At 43.4% G+C, this 24,449-nt stretch overlaps 1 protein-coding gene across 1 annotated transcript; it reads right to left on the bottom strand.

Annotated features, from left to right (window-relative positions):
- Positions 1 to 269: 269 nt before the first annotated feature.
- On the bottom strand, positions 270 to 23,934 carry KBTBD11 (kelch repeat and BTB domain containing 11). The gene is made up of 3 exons (XM_034060512.1): positions 23,577 to 23,934; positions 9,161 to 9,292; positions 270 to 8,735 (listed from the first exon to the last, which is right to left on the bottom strand). The coding sequence occupies exon 3, from the start codon at positions 8,658 to 8,660 to the stop codon at positions 6,891 to 6,893; it is 1,770 nt and encodes a 589-aa protein (XP_033916403.1). The 5' UTR covers positions 8,661 to 8,735; positions 9,161 to 9,292; positions 23,577 to 23,934; the 3' UTR covers positions 270 to 6,890.
- Between the last annotated feature and the right edge of the window lie 515 nt (positions 23,935 to 24,449).

Genomic DNA, 24,449 nt, shown 5'->3' with positions numbered 1-24,449 from the left:
CTCACAGTCTAAGAGGTTTGTTTGAGGTATTCCAGATTTATCCTGCCTTAACCAGTGGCAGAATTTGGCTGTTCTGAAGAAAACGTAAGAAAGCTGAAACAGGTAGAGCTTGCGTGTTGGGGCAGCTAAGGAGGTAATGGAAATGACAGCAGGTCCAATCCCCCCTGGTCTCTCTATGGATCGTGGAGTTTTCAAACAGGTGATGTGACTTCATTCCAAGCAAACTATCTGATGAAAAAATATGTAGGAGACAAAGTACAAAATTCAAGTTGTGTCTGATTCTGCTTTTACTTACACTGCTGTAACTTACTCCAGACAAAAATCTGACATGACGTAAGATAGGAGAGTATCCTGGGAAAACCTACAGGTAACTTTTATAAATAATATACTTAAACATACTGACAAGAAAAAATAAAAGAAAGAAAATTAACTGGAGTTTACATTAATCTCATGTTCCAAATACTTGGGGAACTGTGACATGAAGATTCTCTTTTGCTTAGCCTTAGAAGCATTTCCTAAACATTTTACTTTTGTGATAATCCATATAATTTTGTCTTTGCTTTATAGGAATAAATACAATATTGTAACTGATTGGATAGATGATAAAGAAAAAACACGAGTTACCCAGAAATCCCTAAGGAGGAGCATAAGCTTTTTGTATGTATTTATTTTATTACAGCGCAAGTCTGAGTACATAAAAAGCTCTACCTATATATACTTCAAAAATGAAACCGTTAATACATCAGTTACACATATAATTCATCTGAATTGTGAACAGTGTCTAAAGCATTTGCATTAGTTAATCTGTTGTCAGTGGCAGCATCGACATTGTTACTTCATGATTTCACAAATTTGCCCAAGGTTTATCCACTAAGACATAAAAGAAAGCACAAGACGCCTGCAAAGAGTAGCTTCTTAAACAACTCAAAACAATAGTGGTTGTTTGAGTTGTAGGTGCAAAATGGTAACAGTAACAACATAACTGGAAAAAACTCGAGCTGTTTAAGAAACATTTGAAAGAATCTGTCCCTGTAGTCATCACTGACTCAAGTACTAACTCTGGTTCCCCTTCCCTACTGTTTGTTTCAGCTGGATATAGAATAGGTATTTTTGACTCCTAATGCTTCTCTTCTATTCCTCTGCCCCACACTCTTGTTTCTTCCCACTAAGTTATCTATGAAAGGTAGAGTCTCCAAAATAGCCTGCTGTCCTGGTTTAACCCCACCTGGCTACTCAGCTCAAACAGCCACTTGCTCACTCACCCCCTCTGGAATAAGGGAGAAAATCGAAATGTAAAAGTGAGGAAACTTGTGGGTTGAGATGAAGACAATTTAATGAGTAAAGCAAAAGCTTCACACACAAGCAAAGCAAAAGAAGAAATTCATTCACCACTTCCCATTGTCAGGTGTTCAGCCATCTCCAGGAAAGCAGGGCTCCATCACACATAAGGGTTACTTGGGAAGACAAATGCCATTAACTCCAAATGTCCCCCCCCTCCTCACCTTCCTTCTTCCTCCTCCTTCTCTTTATATTCTGAGCATTATGCCATATGGTCTGGAATAGCCCTTGGGCTACCTGGGGTCAGCTGTCCTGACTTTGTCCCATTCCAACTCCTTGTGCACCCCCAGCCTGCTCACTGGTGGGGTGAGGAGCAGAAAAGACCTTGTCTCTGTGTAAGCACTGAAACATCCCTGTGTTATCAGCACAGATCCAAAACACAGCCCCATACCAGCTACTATGAAGAAAATTAAACCTACCCCAGCCAAAACCAGCACACCTGCTGATTCCTATTATGGACAGGTTTGTTCTAGCAGCTCTCAGCATTCAGTAGGCCAAAGCAAATGACAAGTGTGTGATTATAATATTCTGAGTGCACAATTTTACTGAACTTGTGTGTCAATCTCTGCCTTTATTAGCAGAATAGTTCCAGTAGTCTACTAAATGTGTGGAACTATTACAAACTTGCATTAGATTAGGAGCTGAGGCAGTAAATATGCTTAAATAAAAACATATTTTGCTACAATAATACCCAGGCTCATACTCCAAACAGCTATACAGATATGTTCTGTTAAATCCAGTGCAACTCTATTATGCAGAATAATGGCAGACAAAAAACGAAATTCATTAAATGCTTGCTACTACAACTGCTCAAAGGTACCACTATATCCCTTCTTGTACTTTCTTAAGCTTCCCAGGAGCAATGCCACTGAAAAACAAAAGCCCAAAGATACAATTCTGTCTAAATCTTCTAGGTTCATTCAAGTAGAAAGCACTACATGTCAGTGCAGACAAAAAGCAAATCACTCTGGTACCACTGTCAAGCTCTGCAATAATGTAGGGTAACACAGCTATGGAGCAGTCAATGGAATGGATCCTGGAAAGCTGGAAAAGCAATAGTTCCTCATGAATAGCAATAATGAGAATACAACACTGAGAGCCAATCAAACGGCACAGGAGAGTTACAGCTTTCATGTGAATAATTTATTCTTTTATCACTTTAAATTTTACCAGGTACTTACTTACTTACAAAGAAATTTTTTGTGGACAGAATTTACGTCACCTACTGCACAACTGTATTCACGAATTAGCATCCTTCCCATGTTGCTTAACAGTGCCTGTCTTGATCAAATAGGGTTATTCTTTTGCCAGTTATTCCTTTGACTTAGTTTCCAAGTGTAAACAGAATTCATACACATGTCTTTGTTGCAACTAAGATCTCTTTTTATGATGGAAATACTGAAGTCCCATCTGTTATCAGAATTTGCTAAGATGGCTTGCTTCTATGTTGAAAAGGGGATTCAGTTTTAGACGTGAAGAAGGCTTTCAGCATTTCCATGTCAGACACTGCAGTGCCTCTTTACCAAGGTGTCAGCCATAAGCACCCCAATTACCTGCTTGGCCTCCCAGTACAGTCCCTGGCGTCCCTGCTCAGACTGGCAACCCAAAATACAGAACCTGAAAAAGCTTTCCCCAGAAGAAAACTTGCCCAATTGCAGTAACATGTACTAAATGTGTCCTGAATTACCCACCAAAGAGCTGGAGCCTGGAATCTACCCAGAACTTGCTGTGCAGAAGACTATGTGCACTTTTGGAGAATTTGCATGAGGTTCATCCCTGAAAAAGAGCCACAGGAAGTGGTCCCAACACTCCTCTTCCAGTTGTCTAGATTTAAGAACATACACACATGAAATGAGAGGCCTGAGTACAGCATCCTGTGGCAAATGACCACGAAAACAGGATACTCTAGGAAGGAGGAAGCAGAAAAACTCTTCTGCACATCCTATTAAAAGTGGGAGGAGGGGGCTAGATTCATGGAAAAGACAGACATAGAGAGGACTATGTCTCTCCAGCTAGTTTCAGATCAGTCAGTGACAATGAGGGTCTGAATTCCCTTACCTCAATGATTTCTGAGATTTTATGTTCCCATACAAACACAGTAGCCTTTGGGCTATTAGATAAAATAACTCCATTTTAAAAGCAAAATATATGCAAACACAGTTTGGGGGGAGGAGAGGGAGCAATGGGCTGGCCCTTTAGCTTGCACCATAAAACCATACAAAACCAGAAGCTTCCAGGTCCCATCTAGTCTCAAAGGAGTTGAGGCAGGAGCTCAGTAGGTGGGTAACTGCTCAGAGGTGGGCAGTTCTGTATGGACAGAGGAGAATCTCTGCATGTCAAAGGGACGGTGGTTGTGAAGAATTCTGGAATTACAATGTTAGTTTTCAAAGGCCTGAATTCCTAAATTCTGGTGTTAGCACCCATGTTTGGTGGGGGTTTTTGGATATGCTGAAGATATAGCAGGGAGAAAAAAAACAACTCTCAGCAAACCTGCTTCAGGCTCACCAGGGAGGAAACAGAGGCCACAGAGTAGGAAATCTGGCTGGTAACATGCCTCTGCTGTCAATCATCAGGCTGTGATTATGCAGAGAACACACAAAGGAAACAGGTTTGACAGACAGCTACTAATGAAGACCAGACTCTGCCCTCATTTACACAGTGTAAACAGTGAAAGTGGGTAAGCACTTGATTCAACCTTTTCTAATAACAGGAGCTAGCAAAAATACTAACCACTGCAGGTTCACAGAATGTTTATTACTGCAAAGATTATTTCCAAATTTGTTCTTCATGGTGTACAGCAAAAAATACTGGAAGAAAGGATGTATTTCATTCTTTCCCGGATGTCTAAAAGAGGGGAGATTTAGATTAGATATTAGGAGGAAATTCCTTCCTGTGAGGGCGGTGAGACACTGGCAGAGTTTGCCCAGAGAAGCTGTTGCTGCCTCATCTCTGGCAGAGCTCAATGCCAGGTTGAAAGGACTTTGAGCAACTTGGTGTCATGGAATGTGTCCTTGGCCATGGCAGGGGGTTGGAACTGGATGAGTTTTAAGGTTTCTTCCAACCCAAACTATTCTATGGTTCTATAGTTCTGTAGCATATTTTTTGCAGTTTAAATCATGGTGACTTCCAAAAACTCATTTTAATAAATGCTTAATAGGAATGCAACAGCTGCCTTGATTCATCACTATGCTGTAGTATAAGAAGTTTATACTATGTAGTATTTTGAACTATGAAATTGTATTGTGTTGAAAGACAGATATTTCCTTGTGTGTTCCTGGTGACTGCTAATTCAAAATCTGGACTAGCGGGTACATAGTTAAACTGAAGACATACACAGGTGTTTCACTACACAGCTCAAAATACTTTCTACAGGTTAACATGTTGAAGGCAAACACAGATTTTCTCTCCTGCTCAGGCTACAATGCTGTAATTTAATTTAGAGTCAATATTTCCAAGATTTTTTTGTCTGCAAATTAAGTCCATCATTCAGTGAATGGTATTAAATTCCACTGCACCAACCTGTATTGAGGCTAAGTTAAGCGTCATACTCTGCATGCCTATGGCTCTTACCTGGCTGATGCTTTAGGTAGCCCACTAGGGAATAGATTCACTTAGCTAAGAACTTTTAGGAGTAGACCACTCTTTTCTACAGGATGGCTAACCAGCTCAGCTGCATTAAACTCCCATGCAAGACAGATATAGAAAAAAAGAAAATTAAAAAAAAAAACACATGAAAGTAAAGGAAAGAAGTATTTATAAACTCCATTATTCTTTTCTGTGAAGATGGTACCTCTTAGGACAGAGCCTGCTGCCTTCATTTGGAACTAGTAATAATGTATAGGAATGCTAATGTCCTGTTTAACAGAAACATTATCATAGAACATAAGAAGATCTGCTTTCTTTGATGTAAGGTCCCTATGTCATTCTAAAATATGAATCTATGCTACAGCTTTGAATATAAACAATTCCCTTCCACAGTGCGCGCCCGTTCCAGGCTGAATATACAGCAATATACCAGCAAAAACATTGGTTCTTTTTTTTCCAGAAAAGGTTTCTCAGTTATTTACCATAAAGATAAAACATTTGCCTTTCCTACTGATTTTTTCTTATATAAAATGTATAAAATAAATGCATGTGCCCTTTTCAATACAGTCTGTCTGTGTAGACGGTTTAGATGGTTTACACTTTTCCAGTTCTGAGTAACGTGACAAAAAGTATGCTCCCACTTCCCACAGGCAGCAAGAAGCTTTGTATGGTTTCATCTCATTAGGATGCTGCTCCACAAACAGCACTCTTGGGTGGTTTGGAATCTCAATGACAGCATATGCTGTCAGCGCATACTGTAGTTAATAAGGAGTTACTGATTACAGCAATCACTGGATCAAAATAAATAAAGCAGTCTCTTAACCAAAAGATAGGGAAATAGCATCATGCTAGTGCACAATACAATCAACATGTGTAGCGCATTCCTGTTTTCTATGTCCTCCTCTGATGGTCTTGCAGTAAACTGGAAAAGCCTCTTGCCATAGGATACTTAACATACAGTGAAATATTTAAGCTGTCTGCAGTCAGTTTCAAAGAATTTACATTTGGTTTAGGTTAATCTTCCTTGACCTGCAGTTAATTAAAGAGCAGCTTGAAGTACAAAGTATTTCCCCCAATTCTAGTGGCATACATGGCCATGTCAATCAGTTGCAGTCTGAACAGCTTCAGTTCATTTCTGTTATAATTTAAAATCTCTGATAAAAAAGGTAATAAAATTATGACTTTCTATACAGAAACCATTGCCTGTTTCAAATAAAGAACATATCAACATTTCATATCTGATATGCCACATTTTAAAAAGGTAACTTGCCTTTTTCTATTTTTGTTTATTCCAAAGATAAACATGTGGCACACATTTGTGTTACTTAAAACTTTAAGTCTGGTATCTGTTAAATCATTTGTGGTTGAAATTCCTGGGACCACACAGTGCCATGTCTTCCTTAAACCCTCTACTGCACCAGAAATGAAAGGCTGTAATGGAGATGTTCTTCCTATACTTTTCTAGCACAGGAAATAGTTGGTTTAACCTAAAAACAAATGCAGCTAAACTATGCTGTGTTTATCCCTCCCTATCATCCCAGAAAGAAGGAAAACAAATGGCAGAAAAAGCTCTAGCCCAGATTGTAACTATGTGTAAACATGCAACCAATACTATCAGTAATGTCCATTATGACACTGTTGTCAGGAATCTTTCAGAAATCCGGGTGTAAAGAAGTTTGGGTTTTTTTCTCAGATTGGGAATTGGCACAAACATAACCCAGAGGTCATCCTTTATAGCAGCTTTTCCTTTCATGTGCTTGGCTTTTCACACAAAGCACAACCAACACCAGATGCGTTACAACCAAGTAGCTCCAGTTCAACATCTTGGGAGCAGAGAGGAGGAAAGGGGGAGCGCCTCCCCTCTCTGCAACATGGCAGAGAGGGTACCCTCTGCAGGGGGAATTTTGTGCTCCCCTACAGTTGCAATCCCGCTCCCCACTAGGGAAGCCAGAAACAGGCTGGCCACCTCACAGTGGTAGGGAGCCCTCCTGGTCCCCTGTTTTGTCCGGCCTTTCGGGGAGGGTGAGCACAAAGGGTAGGAGGACACCCTTGGCATCCACCGGAGCTTTAAGAAGCTCTCCATCGAAGGTGCCCTTGAGCCCACCATCTGCTTCCACCTCACCATCCTGGGCTAGGTTGAAGCGGAGGGTGCCGGTCCGGTTGACACAGTAGATGGTGTTGCCCAAGGGGGCACAGCGGAAGGGCTGGATGGGGCCACCACTGGGCCGCAGGCTGGCACACTGGCTCCAGCGCTTGGCTACTGTATTGTACCGGAAAACTTCAACACCACCGCCACTCCCACCACCTGGGCCCTGCTCCCCACCACGGCCACTGCTCACATCGAAGCGATAGATGAAACTCTTGAAGGCTACCATGTCAGCAGAGCGCCGGCGGCTGCTGTTGTAAGGGCACTCCTGCCACTCATCACGTTTGGGGTCATATTTGAGCAGGCGGTAGAACAGGGAGCCTCCTGATACATAGATCTCCCCGTTGCAGGTGGTGGCCTCATGAGCCACGGCAAAGGCACCCTTGGGCAGGGGTGCCACAGGGCTCCAGCGGTCTGCCCGTGGGTCATACCTCTCCACAGTGAAGAGGCACTCACCCCCCACGGCATAGAGGTAACCGTCCAAGGCCAGCAGCTTGAGCTGTGAGCGGGGCTGAGCCAGTGGCCGCACCTGACTCCAGGAATCAGTTAGGGGGTTGTAGCAGAAGACCTTATCAGAAAGGCGGGCCCGGGACTCACCACCTGCCGGCCCTGCCATGATTCCCCCTGCTAGGAAGAGGTAGTTGTGGAGGACACACATGGCGCAACCTTTAGCATTGGCCTCCTCGGGCAGGCGTGTCAGCACCCTCCACTCGCCACTGGCCTCCTGGTAGCAGTGGATGAGGGAGCCACTCTCCTCCAGTGACACCACAGAGGAGGGGCTCTGCGGCCGGCTGCTCTCCCGGCTCTGTGGCCGGCTGCTACCACCTGGCCGCTCGAAAGCGTCGCTGACCTCAGCCACCAGCAAGCAGGGCCGGCCGGCTTCCATGCGCCGCTGCAGGATAAGGTCCCGCTCAGCGCCACTGAGACGGCCATAGACACTGGGCTCCCGCAGCACCTCCAGGTAGTGATCACTCATGAAGCGGTAGGCAGCTTCCCGCAGCTCCGACAGCCGCTGCTTCTTGGCCAGGCAGAGGAGCTGGTAGCAGTTGCTGAGGCGGAGCTGGGCACGCATGGCCTCGGCGGCACAGTGCAGGGCACAGGGCATCTGGAGGACGCGGGCGCCGCTCACCACCTCGGCCAGGTTGTCGTGTCGCACCTCGCCCATGCGGGCCGTGTACACATAGTCGATGAGGAGCCGCAGTGCCCCGTAGCTCACTCCCTTCACACGCAGAACGTCCCGCGAGGCACGGGCACGAAAGTAGTCACTCTTGGCCGCCAGCACCGACTTGTGCGCCCGGATGCGACGCCCCGAGACCTCGATGACCAGATCGGGCTCCTCCGCCGGACGGTCCAGCGTCCCTACCGCCTCCTCTTCCTCCTCCTCCGGCTGGCAGGCGGCGTTGTTGATCTCCCACTGGCTCTCCACCACCCGGCCCCCGGCAGCGGGCGGCTGCGGCTCGGCTGAGGTGGCGCTGAAGCAGAGGGAGGAGCTGAAGCCGCAGGGGGCGGCCGGGGTGGGAGGCGGAGGCGGCGGTGGGGCGCCTGGCCCAGCCCCGCTCTCCTCCTCGTCCGCGGCACCGCTGCCCTCCATGGATGCGCGCTAGCTGTGCCGGCTCCGCGCCGCGCCCGTGCGGAGGGCTCCGGGCCGCAGCGGGGCGGCCATCACCTGCGGGGAAACCGGAGAGGGCTCAGCTTCCCGCCGCCCAGCCCCCCACCCCGCTACTCCGGCTTAACACAGAGCCGCCGCTCTCGCAGGCGGGGCTGCGTCTGGTTTCCGGGGCTAAACCCGCGGTTCTCCTTTCCCGGGAGGATCCGTCCTGCGGCTCTGCCGCCTCCCGCTGCCCGGGGCTAACTGCACTAGTTCAACCCCTCCGAAAACACGGCCTCTTTCTGGGGGGGGGGGGGGGATACCGCCCCGATGAGCACCCCAACAGCCTGAAAAGCAATTCTTGTTTTCCTGTTGCTATGGAAAAATGGGAAGCAGTTTGTATGCACTGCATCCTTTTCATGGCAACTGGTCCCTGCGCTGGGCAATGAGGAAAACCATCCTTTAAAGGCAGGTACTTAGGAGTACCGTCATAATTTATTCACCTTGTGCAACTACTTCAGTGGAAGGTAGTGGCTGCAATCTGCTCTGGAAGGAGATTCCCCACTAGCCAAGTTTTTCTTTACATGACCTTTGTGAAGGTTTCTTCGTATCACCGCTTCTCATATGCATTCCCCCTGTTTAAAAGAAAGTGTAAAAACAGCTGATTAGTTTTAAACTTGATAGATTCTCAGCTCACTCGGAAGTTGGGGACTATTAGAGCCATGTTTCTTTGAACAGGGTATCTACAGTATCTTAAAGTGACCAGAGCATGCTAATAGATTCAAACTGTTTACAAAACACGTCAAAAGGTTTTTTGTGTTGTCATGACAAAAGCAATCTGGCATGTATGTAACAGTCTATGTAGCATTAATGCATTAGCGACATGTAAATCAGACTTCATAGGGTCTGGTTCATGTCTGAAAGATTTCTATTAATAAAAAGTAGAAGCGAGCAAAAATTACAATAGCTAATTAGAACATGAAGTTTCTTCTGGGAAAATGGCAGGCTACAGGGCATGACTGTAATTAGGTTAGTCCCTGTCAACACAATCACCACCCAGTGGTATCATCATTTCACAAATGTAGCTTTTAGAATTTCACAAAGTGCTGTTTGTTTGCCTCATTGTTTACAAATTTCCCAGGCTTGGTTTAAGTTTGGATGAATGATGCATGAAAATTGTCAAATTGTACTTAATTTCATTTAATAAGTATCTGCAGCTCTGATTCTTTTTTAAGGGAGGTTACTAATTTCCACTAAGATCCCTGTTGACAGTTTTTTCACAGTGCTCAAGGAACACTCATTTCTATGTAAAATATACCTTGTGAGTTCCTTTCAGCAGAGAGGATTTATTTACCCTACTAAATTAATATTAGAAAAATCTAACTTTCTGATTTTTCTTAATGAAAGCTAAATTGGTAGGTGACATTGTCAGGACACTCATGACATTAACATGAAACCTAGAAGCCCATACTTGCATAAGCAAATTTCACTTAAATGACAGGATCAGTTTTCTTCTTATGAGTTTTTATCTTTTGCACTTGCCCTGTGAAGGACTTCCTACTAGATTTGATCATATTCAGTTAGACAATGAATCAATACTGAGGTTTGATTTCTGGATGTTAGAGCCCTGGAAACCATAACAAAGTTTCAACAGCATTTGGAAACTCTTTACTTGAATTAGCAGATTTCACAAACCTTGTATTTCTCATCCAGGTGTTTAAAAAACTGGCATTTTGGAATTTTCTGTGACATTTTATGAACTTTGGAAAGCCTTTGTGGCATATTTTCTGAGGTCCAAACCAAAACTCAGTAGGTTAGGTTTTGCTGACTTTTCTGTAGGTTTAACCAGACAAGGAGAAATGCAGTGATCTGTGTGCACACTTGTCTGTGGAGGATATAATGATTCATGAATACTTTAAATGGGGCAACATCCCTGTTGATGTGATTTTGGTTTTCAGTAGGTCTTCACAGTACTGAATTCACTATGTAGTAATTTTAATTCTGATATATTATGCTGCAGACATTGAGATTAATCTGCTTTCTGCTTCAGGCCTTTCAGAGCCCTGATGATCTAGCTTTGTTCAAGAGCTGCTACTGTAACTGACAGTGGCAAAATGACAAAGGTCAAATACAGACGGTTAGAAAAACACCTAGCATGATGTGGTGTTACTCTGATGTCCTGTTATATTAAGAAAATTGCTATCAGTATATCACTTGTAACATAAGTAATTGAAACATTTTACATCTCCTCTGCTCTTTCTTGGGCTGAGTACCCTGATACTCAATCCTTACCCTGCTACAGCTCTCGAGAGCCTGCCCTCAATTATGAACATGCAAAGAGTGCTAATAAACTTTCCCCCATTGCTCTCACTGTCTTTCCTGGATTCAGACATCCCTCACTTCTGAGGCCATTTCTAACTTCTCCTATTTACGTACCCCCTTTACAAGAAGGAAGGAGCAGCTTCAGATCATGCCAAGCTCTCAGTATACTCCTTGATTTTACAAGAGAAACAAGAAAGAATGAAAGAGAATGCTACCAAAAATAAAAAGTATGGGTGACTAAATGTAAGAAGTCAAAACCAGTAGCTGTAATCCACTAGCATCTCCAAATGGTAAAATGTATTTCCTGCACTATGTCTGGAAAGAAAATCACCAATTAGATATCAAAGTTGTTAAAACCAGCATCCAGAACAAGTGATCTTTTTAACTTTCTTGGCCAATGAAAATAAAAAGGGTGAGATCCTTCTCAAACACACTAATCACACCTTTTCCCATATTCAGATGTCTGCTGGACTTAGATATCTTTCTTTGCCTCCACACTGAAATGTTATTAAGAAGCTTGCCACCCACCATCGTTAGTCCTTATAAACACCTGTGTTAACATCCTCTTGAGGAATCGCAAGGAGTAAGGACTGATGGTACTGCTTGCTAATGGTAAGCAGCAGAATTCTGAAGAATATTATCTTCCAGTACATTTAAAGCTAACTACCAAGAGTATGCTGAAATTCATGTTGAGTATGAGAAAGACTCGAAGCAAAGCATTGCATGCAATTTAGGCAACAAGGAACTCTACGGGGAAGCTTGAAGACTTAGAAAAGATAAAAGAGGGTTTGGAAGACTTCGTCAATGACAGAGCAATGACTGCTCCAGCAATCTCAGAACCTCTGTCTAGCTGAAAACAAAGTCCAGGAATTACACAACGATGAAGCTGAAAAACCAATTCAGAGAATTGTGGAACTTTCCCATTATTGAGCAACATGGACGATCTGAGTTGAGAGGACATGGATTTAGTATAAAACAGGAAGAAGCTGAAAGAGGCTGATGGAAATACAATACTGAACTCCTTCATTTCTTTCTTATCTACAGAGATCAAAGAGTTGTAGTGCTGTTCTGGTGACACAGAACACTCAAAAAATACAGAATCGCAGAAGATACTTGATAGCTGTGCTGGTTCGAAAGAATCTGAGCTCCTAATGATCTCACTTGGCTTAACACAAGCTTGACTTTAGAACCTTTTTTAAAAATTCCCAAACAGAACTGGTACTGGAAAAGCAAGCAAGCTGTTTAGAGTACAGGGCATCTGTGCATTGATATCACCTTTTATACTGGGGACTTTTAAGTCAGAAGCTGAATTACTTGGACTAAAACTGTTTTCATTATCATGGGTTTGGTCTAGGGATGATGTAATATTAATGGACAGAAGAACTGCCAACAAACATGAACTGTATTTACAGACTTGGCAGCGACACACTTACAATATCCTGGATGTGTGGCCCCAACCTCAGATGCTGTGAGACATTGCTCAAGTAACAGCACAGATAAAGCAGCATAGCTTTTTCTGACAGAGGAACTGTAATTAAGAGCTGCAGGTAAAGTTTCCCGGCACTGCATTCATTTGGTAGTTCTGATAAAATCTAATTAAATGCTTGTTTTTCATTGTTCTTTATTTTTTTTCATGCAGTGCCAATAACCTTTGACCCTGTCCTCTAGCACGACCCACTTTCCCTGTGGAATATGCACATGTGGAAGGAATTGGGTTACTGCTCTCCAGTTCACAAATGGAAACTGCTTTGACTCAGTCCCAGGATTAATAAAAGTAGTGCTTTCCCTACCACAAGTAACTCAAATTTACATAAGCATGCTGTCTTCCCCAAGAGACGCTACATCAGAACTGACAATGCCATTCTGCTCCATCTCAGTCCAGGAAATGCTTTTTGTAAAAACCTGTACTGCCAAATTTCATCCCAGTAGAGAATTTCCTCAGGATAGAAGCATCATCTGATTGACATGTTTAAGTAATCCAAAGAGGTAGGATCATCAAAAGAGAGAAAACATCCCTTGTATTTATATTTTAAAAACTCAAAGATGACTGTTTAAAGTAGAACTGGCCAGTGTGAAGACATCCAGCTCAGCCTTGAATGCTGAGTCTTCTAGACTTCTAGAGGGCAGAGTCAAGCGTAGAGAGGTTTGCATAATTATAAATACATTCTGGTTTCATGCTGCCCATTGAACAGATATTTGAAATTTGGGAGGGGCAGGGGCGGAAAATGGTCTCTTCATAGTCTTCATCGCTGGAGAAAACAGGAGCATTGAGATGGGACTTCTCTGAAATGGCCTGAAGCACTTGGATTCTCGCATCCTATGATGCATTTAAACTCTAGATCTTGACTGCTTGATTAATGTCCTGCTTGTAAGAAAGAAAGAAAGAATTGTCTTTCAGAGTCCCACCTTAAGAAAACTTGCAGGAAATGTATTTCTTTCCTTTTTTGTTGTTGTTGTTGTTGTTGGGTTTTTTTTCCTTTTTAAATTAGGGGTTCTAAAAGTTTGGGTTACAATACAATCCTAGTGTGGATGTACGTCTTTTGTAGTATTGCATCCAATACTAATTTGCCTATGCAACTTCCTTGTGACATCTCAAGGTGCTGTCATTTTCTCACATGTAATGGAGGCATGAATGTTTTTATCTCTTAATTGCATAATTTTAATACAACCATAAACATTTAAGAAATACAGTTTATGATTACAGACCATACAAGAAATATGTGGGCAGCAGTTTTTCATCAGAAACTCAGGAAGAAAAATTTGTGTGTGTCTGAACAGGGAGGAAGAGAGAGAGGAAGTAAGTCATAATAAAAATATTATCAAAAGCCTGATGAAATCAGTATTATAGTTAACAAATCTAAACTAAAAATATACATGTTCTAACCAGTCATTATGATCAGAGAAAAGGTTTCTTAAGAGCAATATCCATAGAGACAAACAATCTCTAAAAAGGAAGCTATCTTTTTGAGTTCCTTCCAGTTTAGAATCTTCACAAGTAGTTAGGGAGGAGCAGTGTCTCTCAGGAGTTCACACACCAAAAAGGAAATAACACTCCCACAAAAGCAAGTGTAGCAAAGGTTAAGTGCAAGTCCTCTCCAATATCTCTTAGAAGAAAGAAAGACTAACAAAAAAAGAACAGTCACAAGCAAGATTTTGAGTATTACAATACCTTCAGGGAAAACTACAGGGCTGATGTGGTGTCTTCATCACTAATGCACTACAGATCAGGAGATAATGGCACAGCAATACCACACTACACAAAACAAAACCTTTTATGCAGAATTGGTGCTACCTCTAGACATCACCTCCTAATTACAGTCCTAGATAATGAGAGAGCACATAGTTGTATCTGTGATAAACTAAAGACTGGTTACTTCCATTGCATCAGGACGCATCTAACATTACATACAGCTGTGTATGCTGTATACAGCTGTGCACATACAGTGTACAGCCATGCATAACATACCAGCACAATGCTACAGCTGCAAAGATGGATTCAGTCCTTGAGTGTGTATACTGGGAAAAGGTTACCTTTCACCTACAGATGGATGGATGTTCCAGGCTTTACATTTTTGTAGCAGCATTTTGAAATCTGGGAGGACAGAGAAAAGTACCAAATCATTTAAGAACTATAGAAAAACACTTCAGTGAGAGACTTGCAACAGCACTCTGCAATCAGACATGAGCTTACTCTGTTTCCACACAGTGTACACCACTCTTGAGCCAGCTCCCAAGCAAAAAGATGATACCTGTCTTAGGCATCAGCTCACAGCCACAGTTCCACAGCTTTGGAGCAAAGGTGGCTTGTGCTAATAGCTTGGAGAACAAGTAGAGCAAGCCTTAGTAAGCCTGAGAAATGCAGTGCTGACACTTCTTCAGGGTTGGTATGTTTGCTCTGTGACTTGATGACGGTGCACAAGTGTAGGCACATGAAAATTCTGCATACTAATGGATTGCTTAGGCTAATGGAGAAAGCCTTAAACAAACCAAGGGGGAGAAGCTTAGCGTAAACAAAGCAAAATATTTACACTACTGAGGGATGAAGCAAAAAAAAACCTACAAAACCCTACTACAGCATATTGTGGATACTGAAATCTACATTAACTAATGAGAAAGTAAGGAAAGGGCTTGAGGAAGACAATCTATTTAAGTGCCGAATAATTGCTAAACTCTAAAACTGTGTCCATTTTAGTAGGATCCTGAACTGGAAAATGGTCAGAGTATTCAGAGATCAAGTAGTATCCCATGAGGAAACACATTTTTACTCTGCTACACACTTCTTTCAATACTGGATTATGGTCCAAGTGAGAGGCAGGACATTAGACTAGAAGGATATTTGATCTGATAGGGGAAGGGAACTAATCCCTTATTCTTATGGGATGAAGCAGATCAGGAGTGTGTGCCTTGCTGGAAGGCACTTGGGAGTCCAGGGGGAATGAAATTTGACAGGATCAGACTAGTTGATCTAGTGATCCTTTCTGACCTTGAATTCTGGAAATTGCCATACACCAGGAGTGCTAACCTCAAGCAAAGCATCAGCTTGTGCTGATTAAAAGCCTTGAGTGTTCATGCAATTAACTGCTGTAATGTCTATAGCAGAAATGTTTCTCAGCATTAAACTGCATTGTCAACAAATAAATAATTGCAAACATGTTCAGAGTCTCTGAGAACACTTTGGCAATGTTGGTACTAATAAATAAGGATGAGAATATCCACTGAGAGAAAAAGTCAAACAAACCAGCAGATTTCTTCAGATAGATTTTTGAAAAGAATAGAAGAATCAGGCTTGGTTTTGTAATCCAGAAGCGCATTTGATCTCCATGAACATACTGTATTCTTGCAACATACCTGCTATGTACTGCATTTAATACAGAAGATGGGCCAATTAATTTGAGGGAAATTAAGTTCCTTGCTTTAAGATAAAGCTGGCTTTTGCTTTTAATATCATTATGGAAAAGATATACAGATTAAAGAGCTCAAAGCACCAGAAAATTTTCAAAGTATGTCACCATTGAGCTTGAGAGAGACAGAACTTAAGAAAACAATAGATTTCAAAGGAAAGCCAACATTATGCCTAGGAAAAGAAAGCAAAAGGAAAACTTCTAGAAGAGGGGATAATTAAATCACATCTTTTCCCAGGCAAACTTGGAATCAGGTATGTAAGAGAAAAAAAAGACCCACTTTTAAAGACTGAACAGGCTCATTCACTTCTTGATGAGTTAAGTGAACAATGCTTAGAAAGGCAGAGGTCCTTCAGATACACAGTGAATGGCACCCTTCTCATTTTTGGAGACCATATATTGTTTCTTTGCCCAGATACTTTTTCAAACTTAAGGTTTACAGTCATTCTAGCTGCCACTAGAAATTACACTGCATCTAGTTAGATTTACAAAATAGTTCCAGGTTTCTGCAGACATTATCTCTACACAGACTTTCGACTGGTTTCAAAGATGGAGAAACATGCTGCAATGGTAAGCATGGCAAAGGCTGACTTTGAGGTAAGTTTTATCCAGCAGATGGTAACAACAGAAATATAAGACCTAAGACAGCCAGATCAGATAGCAAGAAAAAATGACAGCCCTAATCTGAAAGGAGGAAAAGATTTAGCTTGTACAGACTTCTTTCTGCTGTGGCATAAATGCTGCTGGTAGAGTTTCCTGTTAGGCCTCTAACTGCTAACTATTACTCATGGCAGTTTGACTTCTTTCATTTATTATTTCATGGAAACCAGGCCAATGTGGAGAGACATGGGGCCATATTCCTATACAGAACTGATCCCAAAGGTGAGTGGGATGCACTTCCTAGTTCTTCTGCAAGGGCAGAGACAGAGGTGGCATGTCTGAGCTGATCTACCTGTAACCAGCTCCTGGAATGGAATCTGGAACACATGGACAGGTTCTGTACCCTTATGTATTGTGTGGGTATAGTCAGATACCAACTGGTTGGCATCTTCAAATAATAGCATACAAGAACTACGAAGAACTAGCCAGTAGAAAAATACCAAAGACTATGGTGATGAAATGTTTACCTTTTGTGATCAGGAAGTGTCAGATCTTGCTTTGAGTACCTCAGCCAAGAATCCTCTCCAAAATAAACCTAAATTATTTTAAAAGATAGCAGTCCTGACTCTTGCTGCTAGTTCACCTTTCTCTACAATGGTAAGAGCTCTGACCATGCCCCATGAGAAACCTCATGCTGCTCCTTCCTTTGTTTGAAAGGATTAAAAGCCTCAAATGTCAACTGAGTGCCCAAACCATCAAAACAGTGAAAGGTTACTGTCTTTCAGACTGAAGCTGTATTACTTTTCACAAAAACAAGAAAAAAAGGTTACCCAGAGAGAGAAAGAAGTATCCTGGGTTCTGTTCCCTGATAATAAGGAACTTCCCGTACTTATTCCCATTGTCTTGGGTGGGGCAGGACTCAGTTACACTGTCTGGAGATCCAAGCCATTCTGGCTTGTGCTAGGACTGAAAAATGCTTTTGCTGATCTCAGAGCAGACACACATGCTAGAGTCATAGGTACTTCTGTGGCAAGACTTTACTACCAGAAGTACCTATAGGCTATCAGCACAGATCTCACCAAGCAATGGGAATGCTTTTAGCAGCACAACATCTATGTATCTAGGGGCTTAACAAAATATGAGGCAACATGTGGTCATCAGAACTGAGCAGGGGAAGAAGAGAAAATTGGCTGTAATGGATGTTATTTACGTTGCTAGAAGGTAACAGTTGCTGGTCATTCAAAGATAGAAATAAAATGGGGTTCTATTTCTTATTTCTATGGCCTGTCACCTTCTGCATTGGACACAAAATTTTTTTACTATAATATGAATTTCATATGCTGAGTCTGGGTGTTCAGGCAAAGGCTTTCTGGCTGCACTGATTCCTCTGACTATACTCAAATTTTACTTCTAGAAATCAGTGCAAGCAATTTAATACCTCTGGCAATATTTTTTTTTTCTTAGCAGGGCAGATAGGTAACAGTTCAGATGCCTGAAATTAAAGGACAGAAAAGACTGCCTGGTTAGCTAATCTTATTCCTGCAAGAACAGGCCAAAGTATTTTACTCTTGCACCAAGCCAATAACTTCTGGCTGAATTAAGTCAAAGTATTGCTCTGCTCAAATCATCTGTCTCACAACTATATGGTTTCTCTGGTTTGGCCAAGGATCTTGATGGAAAACCAGGTGTCAAATGCATCATCCTAGATACCTTGAAGAAATATACATGCTGCCTTTCACTTTGGACTTCACTTCTTTGTATTCTCCACTTTTATATCTGCTGACTTGGCAGTATTCTGTTTTACCAAAACGATCAATATTTTTTTCTGAAAAGACATACATACTAGCAGCACAATCATGAATGGTGATAATGATCACAGCTAACTCAAGTCTGTCCCATCTGCTTTTGGACTTCCTGACACAGAAGAAGTGAAGACTGTAGTGTGGCTGACTAACCTATGATTCAAACATGCCCTTTTCAAGTGCTACAGGATAAAGACTTGTTATTTCATGCAGTTAAATTGACATCATGTGCAATAGTCACAGTGCTATTCTTGCATTTATTAGGTAGCAGTCTGGGCAGAGCTGAACACAGTTGGGACCTGGAGTAAGAACTAAAATGTTTCAATCAGGATGTGAGGCAAAGAGATGTTTGGTTTTATGGTTATGATTTGGGAGGTGTGAGAAGCACAGATTCAGGGGTCCTAGTTTGTGGTTCTCGACCATTTTGAAGTTCTGATGTTTCAATCATAAATCTATAGTTACTTCTGACTAGGGAGAGATATTAGTTACATGCCAACATTTCCCAAAAGCAGATATTGAAGCTTTTCAGCTACTGTGCTCTGAAAAGCTGCCCGATTTGGGGCATGCAATAGAAGCATTTATTTCCTGTAAGGTGCCAAAATGTCTTGGCAGGTACACTGTCCAGGCACTGGGCTAAAAATCTCATAGACAACTGTTGCCCATCATGAAAAATTTCTAGTCTTCCATCACAAAGAATGAGTGGTATAGACCTCATCTTAACCAATGACAAGTAGCACCAGTGAATTTTATCATATGAATACACATGAACAGTCTTTGCCCTCTGTTTCCTATATCAAAGTGTAAAACTTCTTGGGACACATGGCACTAACCGTAAACCTCACATAAGCAATACACTCAACTGACATTTACTTTACTGTTTCTGTATCTGCTGTGCAAACCAAACTCCTTCAGAACTCTTATTATCAGTTGTTACTAATCAGGAAGTTATCTGTGTACTGCCCACTTCCATGGCTTTGGAGAGAATGAGGCTTGTGCTAGTAGCTTGCAGCTAGAAATTTCCACCTAAGTTTCACAGAAGTTTTTGAAAAAGCCAGAGTTTGACATCACTTTAAATCCCATCTCCATTGTAGTCAAGGGAAAATTCCCATTACCTTTATGAGCATCTGGATTTCCTACAGTGCTGTACTGGGTTTACATGGAAAGGTTTTGGTACCGAGGGGCTACAGGGGTGGCTTCTGTGAGAAGCTGCTATAAGCTTCTCCTGTGTTCAACAGAGCAAATGCCAGCTTGCTGCAAGATGGATCCACCACTGACCAGGACCAAGCCAATCAGCAACAGTGGTTAACACCTCTGTAGATGGACCCCATGCCAGAGCACGGCTGTGACCCCTGGGTAAGTCCCCACTGGAGCAGGCTCCTGGCAGGACCTGTGGCCCAGTAGAAAGAGGAACCCATGCTGGAGAAGTTTGTTCCTGAAGGACTGCACCCTATGGAAGGGACCCACAGCGGAGCAGTTCGTGAAGAACTGTAGTCTGTTGGAGGCATTCTGGAGGACTGTCTCCTGTGGGAGGGACCCCAGGCTGAAGCATGGAAAGACTAAAGAGTCCTTCCTTTGAGGAGGAAAGGAACAGCAGAGACAGCGTGTAATAAACTGATCCCAACCCCGTGCACCACTTGGGGGGAAGTAGAGAAAACTGAGAGTGAAGTTGCACATAGGAAGAAGAGAGGGTGGGGGGAAGGTGTTTTAGATTTCTCATTATCCTACTCTGATTTCATTAGTAATAAATTACATTTATTTCCCCAAGTGTGTTTTGCTCGTGATGGTAATTGGCGACTGATCTGTCCCTGTCCTCATCTCAACCTACGAGCCTTTTTCTCTCCCCTGTAAGAGTGACAGAGCAGCTTTTGGTGGGCACATGGCATGCAGCCAGGGTCAACCCCCCACAACTGTACAGTCAAATGTGTACATATGTGTAGCTTTTTTTTTTTTTAACTGAGGCAATGCAGAGAGCTGCAGTAAAGGAGAGCAGAAAGAAAGCTACAGGATAAGAGAAGAGCTCTACCCTGAAAAGATTTGTCTTTGACTGACAGAATCAGAGCATCTGTCTTTCACACACTGTTCCTGTAGCAAAGGGTTGGCTTTTGGTTCTTCCTAACACTTCAAAATATGGGTTGCAGAAATAATAGTTTATCTCCAGAGTTATCTACTTACAAGAGAGGGAGAGAACAGAGCTGCTTCCAAGGGGAAAAAAAAAAAAAAGAAAAGAAAAAGGGAAAAAAAATACTGCAGACCTCTGACAGGTTGATGGGCTGAAATGATTCAGGAATCCAGGCGCCTTCCAGCAGTTTTGAGATCCATATGCAAACCATACTCTACTTCTCAAAATACTTCTGGAGGAATCAGTGTTCAGAAAAACAAACAGCTTGTGCTAATCTGTGAATGTGCACATGTAAAGTAACTTCAATACTATTAATTAATGCAAATCATGTTGTGACAGACAACACAACAGCATGGAAACTGCTTGTCCAACCTATGTGGATTTGTATGGAAAGGCTGTGGTTTCTGGCGGACTCTTCTGAGTCAATTAAAAATGGCTGTCCACCTGTCTGGTTTAGCCAGAGGCATAGCAATGGCAGCTCATGAAACCCTGCACCTGAAAAGCATTTATGTGACACATCTTTCTTCTCCCTGCCAGAGTGCAAAATCTGTGGAACTACTGGATTTTTTATTTTATTTTAGCTTACTTTGCATTAAATAAGCTGACCTAACCGATCGTGAATTCCTACTATCCTCACTGATGAGGAATAAGAAGCTACAAAGTACCAAACATGCAGTGCAGAACGAAGGACTCAGACAACTCTTTTTTACATTAACACTCAATCACCCATATACAATACTGACCCAGTCCTGTAATTCTTTCAAAGCCAGAACTGATGATTAGCATCCAAGTAGCATTTTAGGATGAGGACAGAAAAAAGGCCACTTAACTGCTAACACTATCTAAGGAAAACATACAGCACACACAGTACTGATCCTGCAGAGAGTTACATGCAGATTTAAATGCTCTGGTCCCAGGACTACGACCACTCATAATACCAACATCAATATATGTCGAGTGTTTGCTTAATTAACTGTAGGAGAAAAGCAAAATCTCTATCCATTCACTGTACCTTCACATGGTTACTAGTGCTGGCACAAGGAACCTCGCAGGAATGCATATCCCAGCCTAGGAAAGGAGGAGGGACCCTTCCCACCCGGTGACAGCTCAATCAGCTGAGTGCATCTGAGTGCATCATCACATCAGGTGCATCTGGTTGTCAAGTCCTGAGCTACCATAAAATAATTCTTTGTCAATGAATGGAACTAATCATGCCTGTTCTCTGACAAAACAACACTGAGACCAAAAATGAAGCAGGAAAGAACAGATGATGACAATTCCATTGAAAAGTAACCCAGCAGATACAAAAGTGTCATGTCCTGAGAAGACTAATGAGATCAAAACACAATAAAAATGAGCCCATTTTTACATGGGTATTTCCAAGGATGTGAAGTGGTATAATATAACTTCTCAACTTCTGTTCACAGGAAATAGCCTAACTGCAATGCCGCAGAATCTCTCAGAAGGGATAAATAGCAAAATCCCTGCAAAATCCATACAAGATCTCACCCAAAAAAAAAAGTTTAATTCTACGTTAGAAGAAATTGCAGGATTTCCTTTCATGTTTTATTACACCCTTCTTTAGCAGCCAGCTGCCCCTAATATCCTCTTGCAACAGGATACTATAGGATGCCAAAACCCCTGCTAAGTAGGATCTGGATCCAGTCATCTAACCACATCACTGTCTTTATAGTAACCCAGGCCAGCCCTAAATACTATAATCCTGCTTTATTATAGTAAAGTCAGTTAATGGCTTTCATTGAATGTTCCTGCCAAGTAATGGTGCTCTAATATTTATTGACATTTCAGATCTGTCCATCTATTTGGACTATTTGTTACACTGAAAAGTGATGCAAGCAAAATATTCATAGAAGAAAGGAAGCTATTAAGGATTTCAATCTTTTGATATTAACAAGGCACAGTCCTGTGAGCTCCGTCTCCTAAAAGAGTCACCACTGACTTCAGTGTCACTACGGCCAGGAGCAAGACCATGCAGACTCGGGGAACTGGGGCAGGCGAGGGATCAGTCCTGGGCTCTTTGGCAGGTTCTCATCAGAAACTGCCATTAGCAGTGGATGACCGGAGGATCTCACTGGCATGCACTGGATGTCCTAATTAAAGAGTGAATAAATGCTGTGTGATGGGTGCTGGGAAGAGAAGAATGCAGAACAAGCAGGATGAGCCAGAGTTAAACCAGGAGAGCACATATTGCTTTGTCAATACTAGTGACAATTTAAGTACTATTTTCCATAAACATTCCATTTAATTTCTGGGAGACAGATGGTTAAGTCTGAAAAACTGAGCTCTTTAGCTTCTCAGATCATATAAAAAGATTGTTCTATTTTATTGCTATTCTATTTTTTTATTACCCTACTTTTTTCTAGCTTTTTGTTCTAATTTTCTATTGATGTGGAAAAGCTTTACATAATATTATTTCTAGAGGGTTTTATTTCTCCTAGAGAGGTGAAAAACGTTGGCTATAGGATCTAACACACTGTGCCATGTGTAAGTTTGGGTTTGGGAGCCGTCATTTCTTTTTTTTTGCTTTAAAGGACCACACTTAAAAAAAAACCAAACAACTATGAGCTTTGGACAAACGAAATTCTGTAGGACTTTTATTCAGGCATCTTCCACCCTGCAATGCCATGCACTCGTGTGTATACCCAGGGCTTGCACCTCTCATGTGTTTTTAATAGGATGGGGAAGCACGCCATGAAGAATTTATAGCGGGAAGCAATCTGCTGCTGTTACACATCTCTATACGCTATTGTAAAGAGTCATTCAGATTTTAGTAGGTCAGCAGGATAACAAAATACGCAGGCATCACGTTTGGCTCTTCTGCGACATACAGAAAAGGGATACGGGTGTACGTATCTTCCCTCTTTCCAAGGGAGATGGATTAAAGGGTACTGAGGGAAAAGCACGATTAAACCTGAGGGTGCTCCGAACCTCCCCACACGGCTACCGTGTCTCCGCGGCGCATATTTTACCTCAGCTATAGGCAGATACCGGAATCGGTTCTCCCCGGAGGCTCCGCGGCGGCGGGCTGGGAGGGGGTCGTGCACGTCCCGAGTCCGGAGCCGCGGCCCCCCACCTCCTGCACGTGCCCGATCCCCTTCCCGGCCCCCCGCCGCCGGGATGCCTCTTCCTCTTCTCCCGGCAGGCAGGGACTTACCTATGGGTGCCGGCCGGCGAACCCGCGTCGCTCTGGGGAAGCTCCCTGCACCCCGCCTCGCTGCCTGCAGCGCAGCGGCTGCCGGAGTGGGAGCTGGCGGGGGAAGCCGGGAAGGAGAAGCGGTGCGGGGGGAGCGGCGATGCTGTGCCAGGCGACGCAAATGGCTGAAGCACAGGGGCCGGGCGGCCGCTGCGTGGAGGGGGCGCGGGGCCGCGCTCAGCCCCTTTGTTCGCCTGACACACTCCCGCACAGGCGGAGGAGGAAGGAGCACGGACCTGTTGCTCGCAGCGGTGCCCAGCAAGGGGCAGCTCCTGAGGCGGGAAGCGACGCCGCTCCGGGCCGGGTGTCCGCGCTCTCCCGCGGCGGTGGGGCGGGGCAGGCGGCAGGACGGCCCCACCTGCCCGTGCTGAGGAGAAACTGCCTCCGGGCGGGGAAACGGCGGGTCCTCACCTCACGGCGGGGTGGGGGCAGCGGTCTCTGAGGTAATTGCTGCTCCCTCTCCTAAGGCCGGGCTTGCTGCAGCGGGGGCCTGATGGGCACGGCCCCACGCACCTCCGGTCAGCACGGCCTCCCACCTCGGCTGGGCGCTCCCCGTCTCTCGCTGCGGGAGGGTTTCCAACCGCAGCTTCTGGGTTGTTCGGGTTTCTGCCAGCGGAGACACAGCGAGGGGGAGGGCAGGTGGTTTCCGTTCGGCTGCAGTTTGGGTCAGGGTCCCATTTTGTCCTGCTCTTCAACGCTGAGGCTGTCATCGGGATTCCCAGAAATAAAACCCGTTTCCCAGTTTCTTGAAAAACGCCCTTGTGTTACATTAGTTGTACTCTGGATCTGTGCTCAGTGCAGTTGGTGGTACTTAGCTCAAGTCCCACTGTGGGC

The sequence above is a fragment of the Melopsittacus undulatus genome, chromosome 3 (genome assembly GCF_012275295.1).
Source record: "Melopsittacus undulatus isolate bMelUnd1 chromosome 3, bMelUnd1.mat.Z, whole genome shotgun sequence".
NCBI classification, from domain to species: Eukaryota; Metazoa; Chordata; class Aves; order Psittaciformes; family Psittaculidae; genus Melopsittacus; species Melopsittacus undulatus.
The sequence above is the reverse complement of the archived record's forward strand: the minus strand, read 5'-3'. Positions and strand labels throughout refer to the sequence as shown.

Coding starts and splice junctions, on each gene's coding strand:
- KBTBD11 (XM_034060512.1), bottom strand. CDS start 8,660: ATGGAGGGCAGCGGTGCCGCGGACGAGGAGGAGAGCGGGGCTGGGCCA.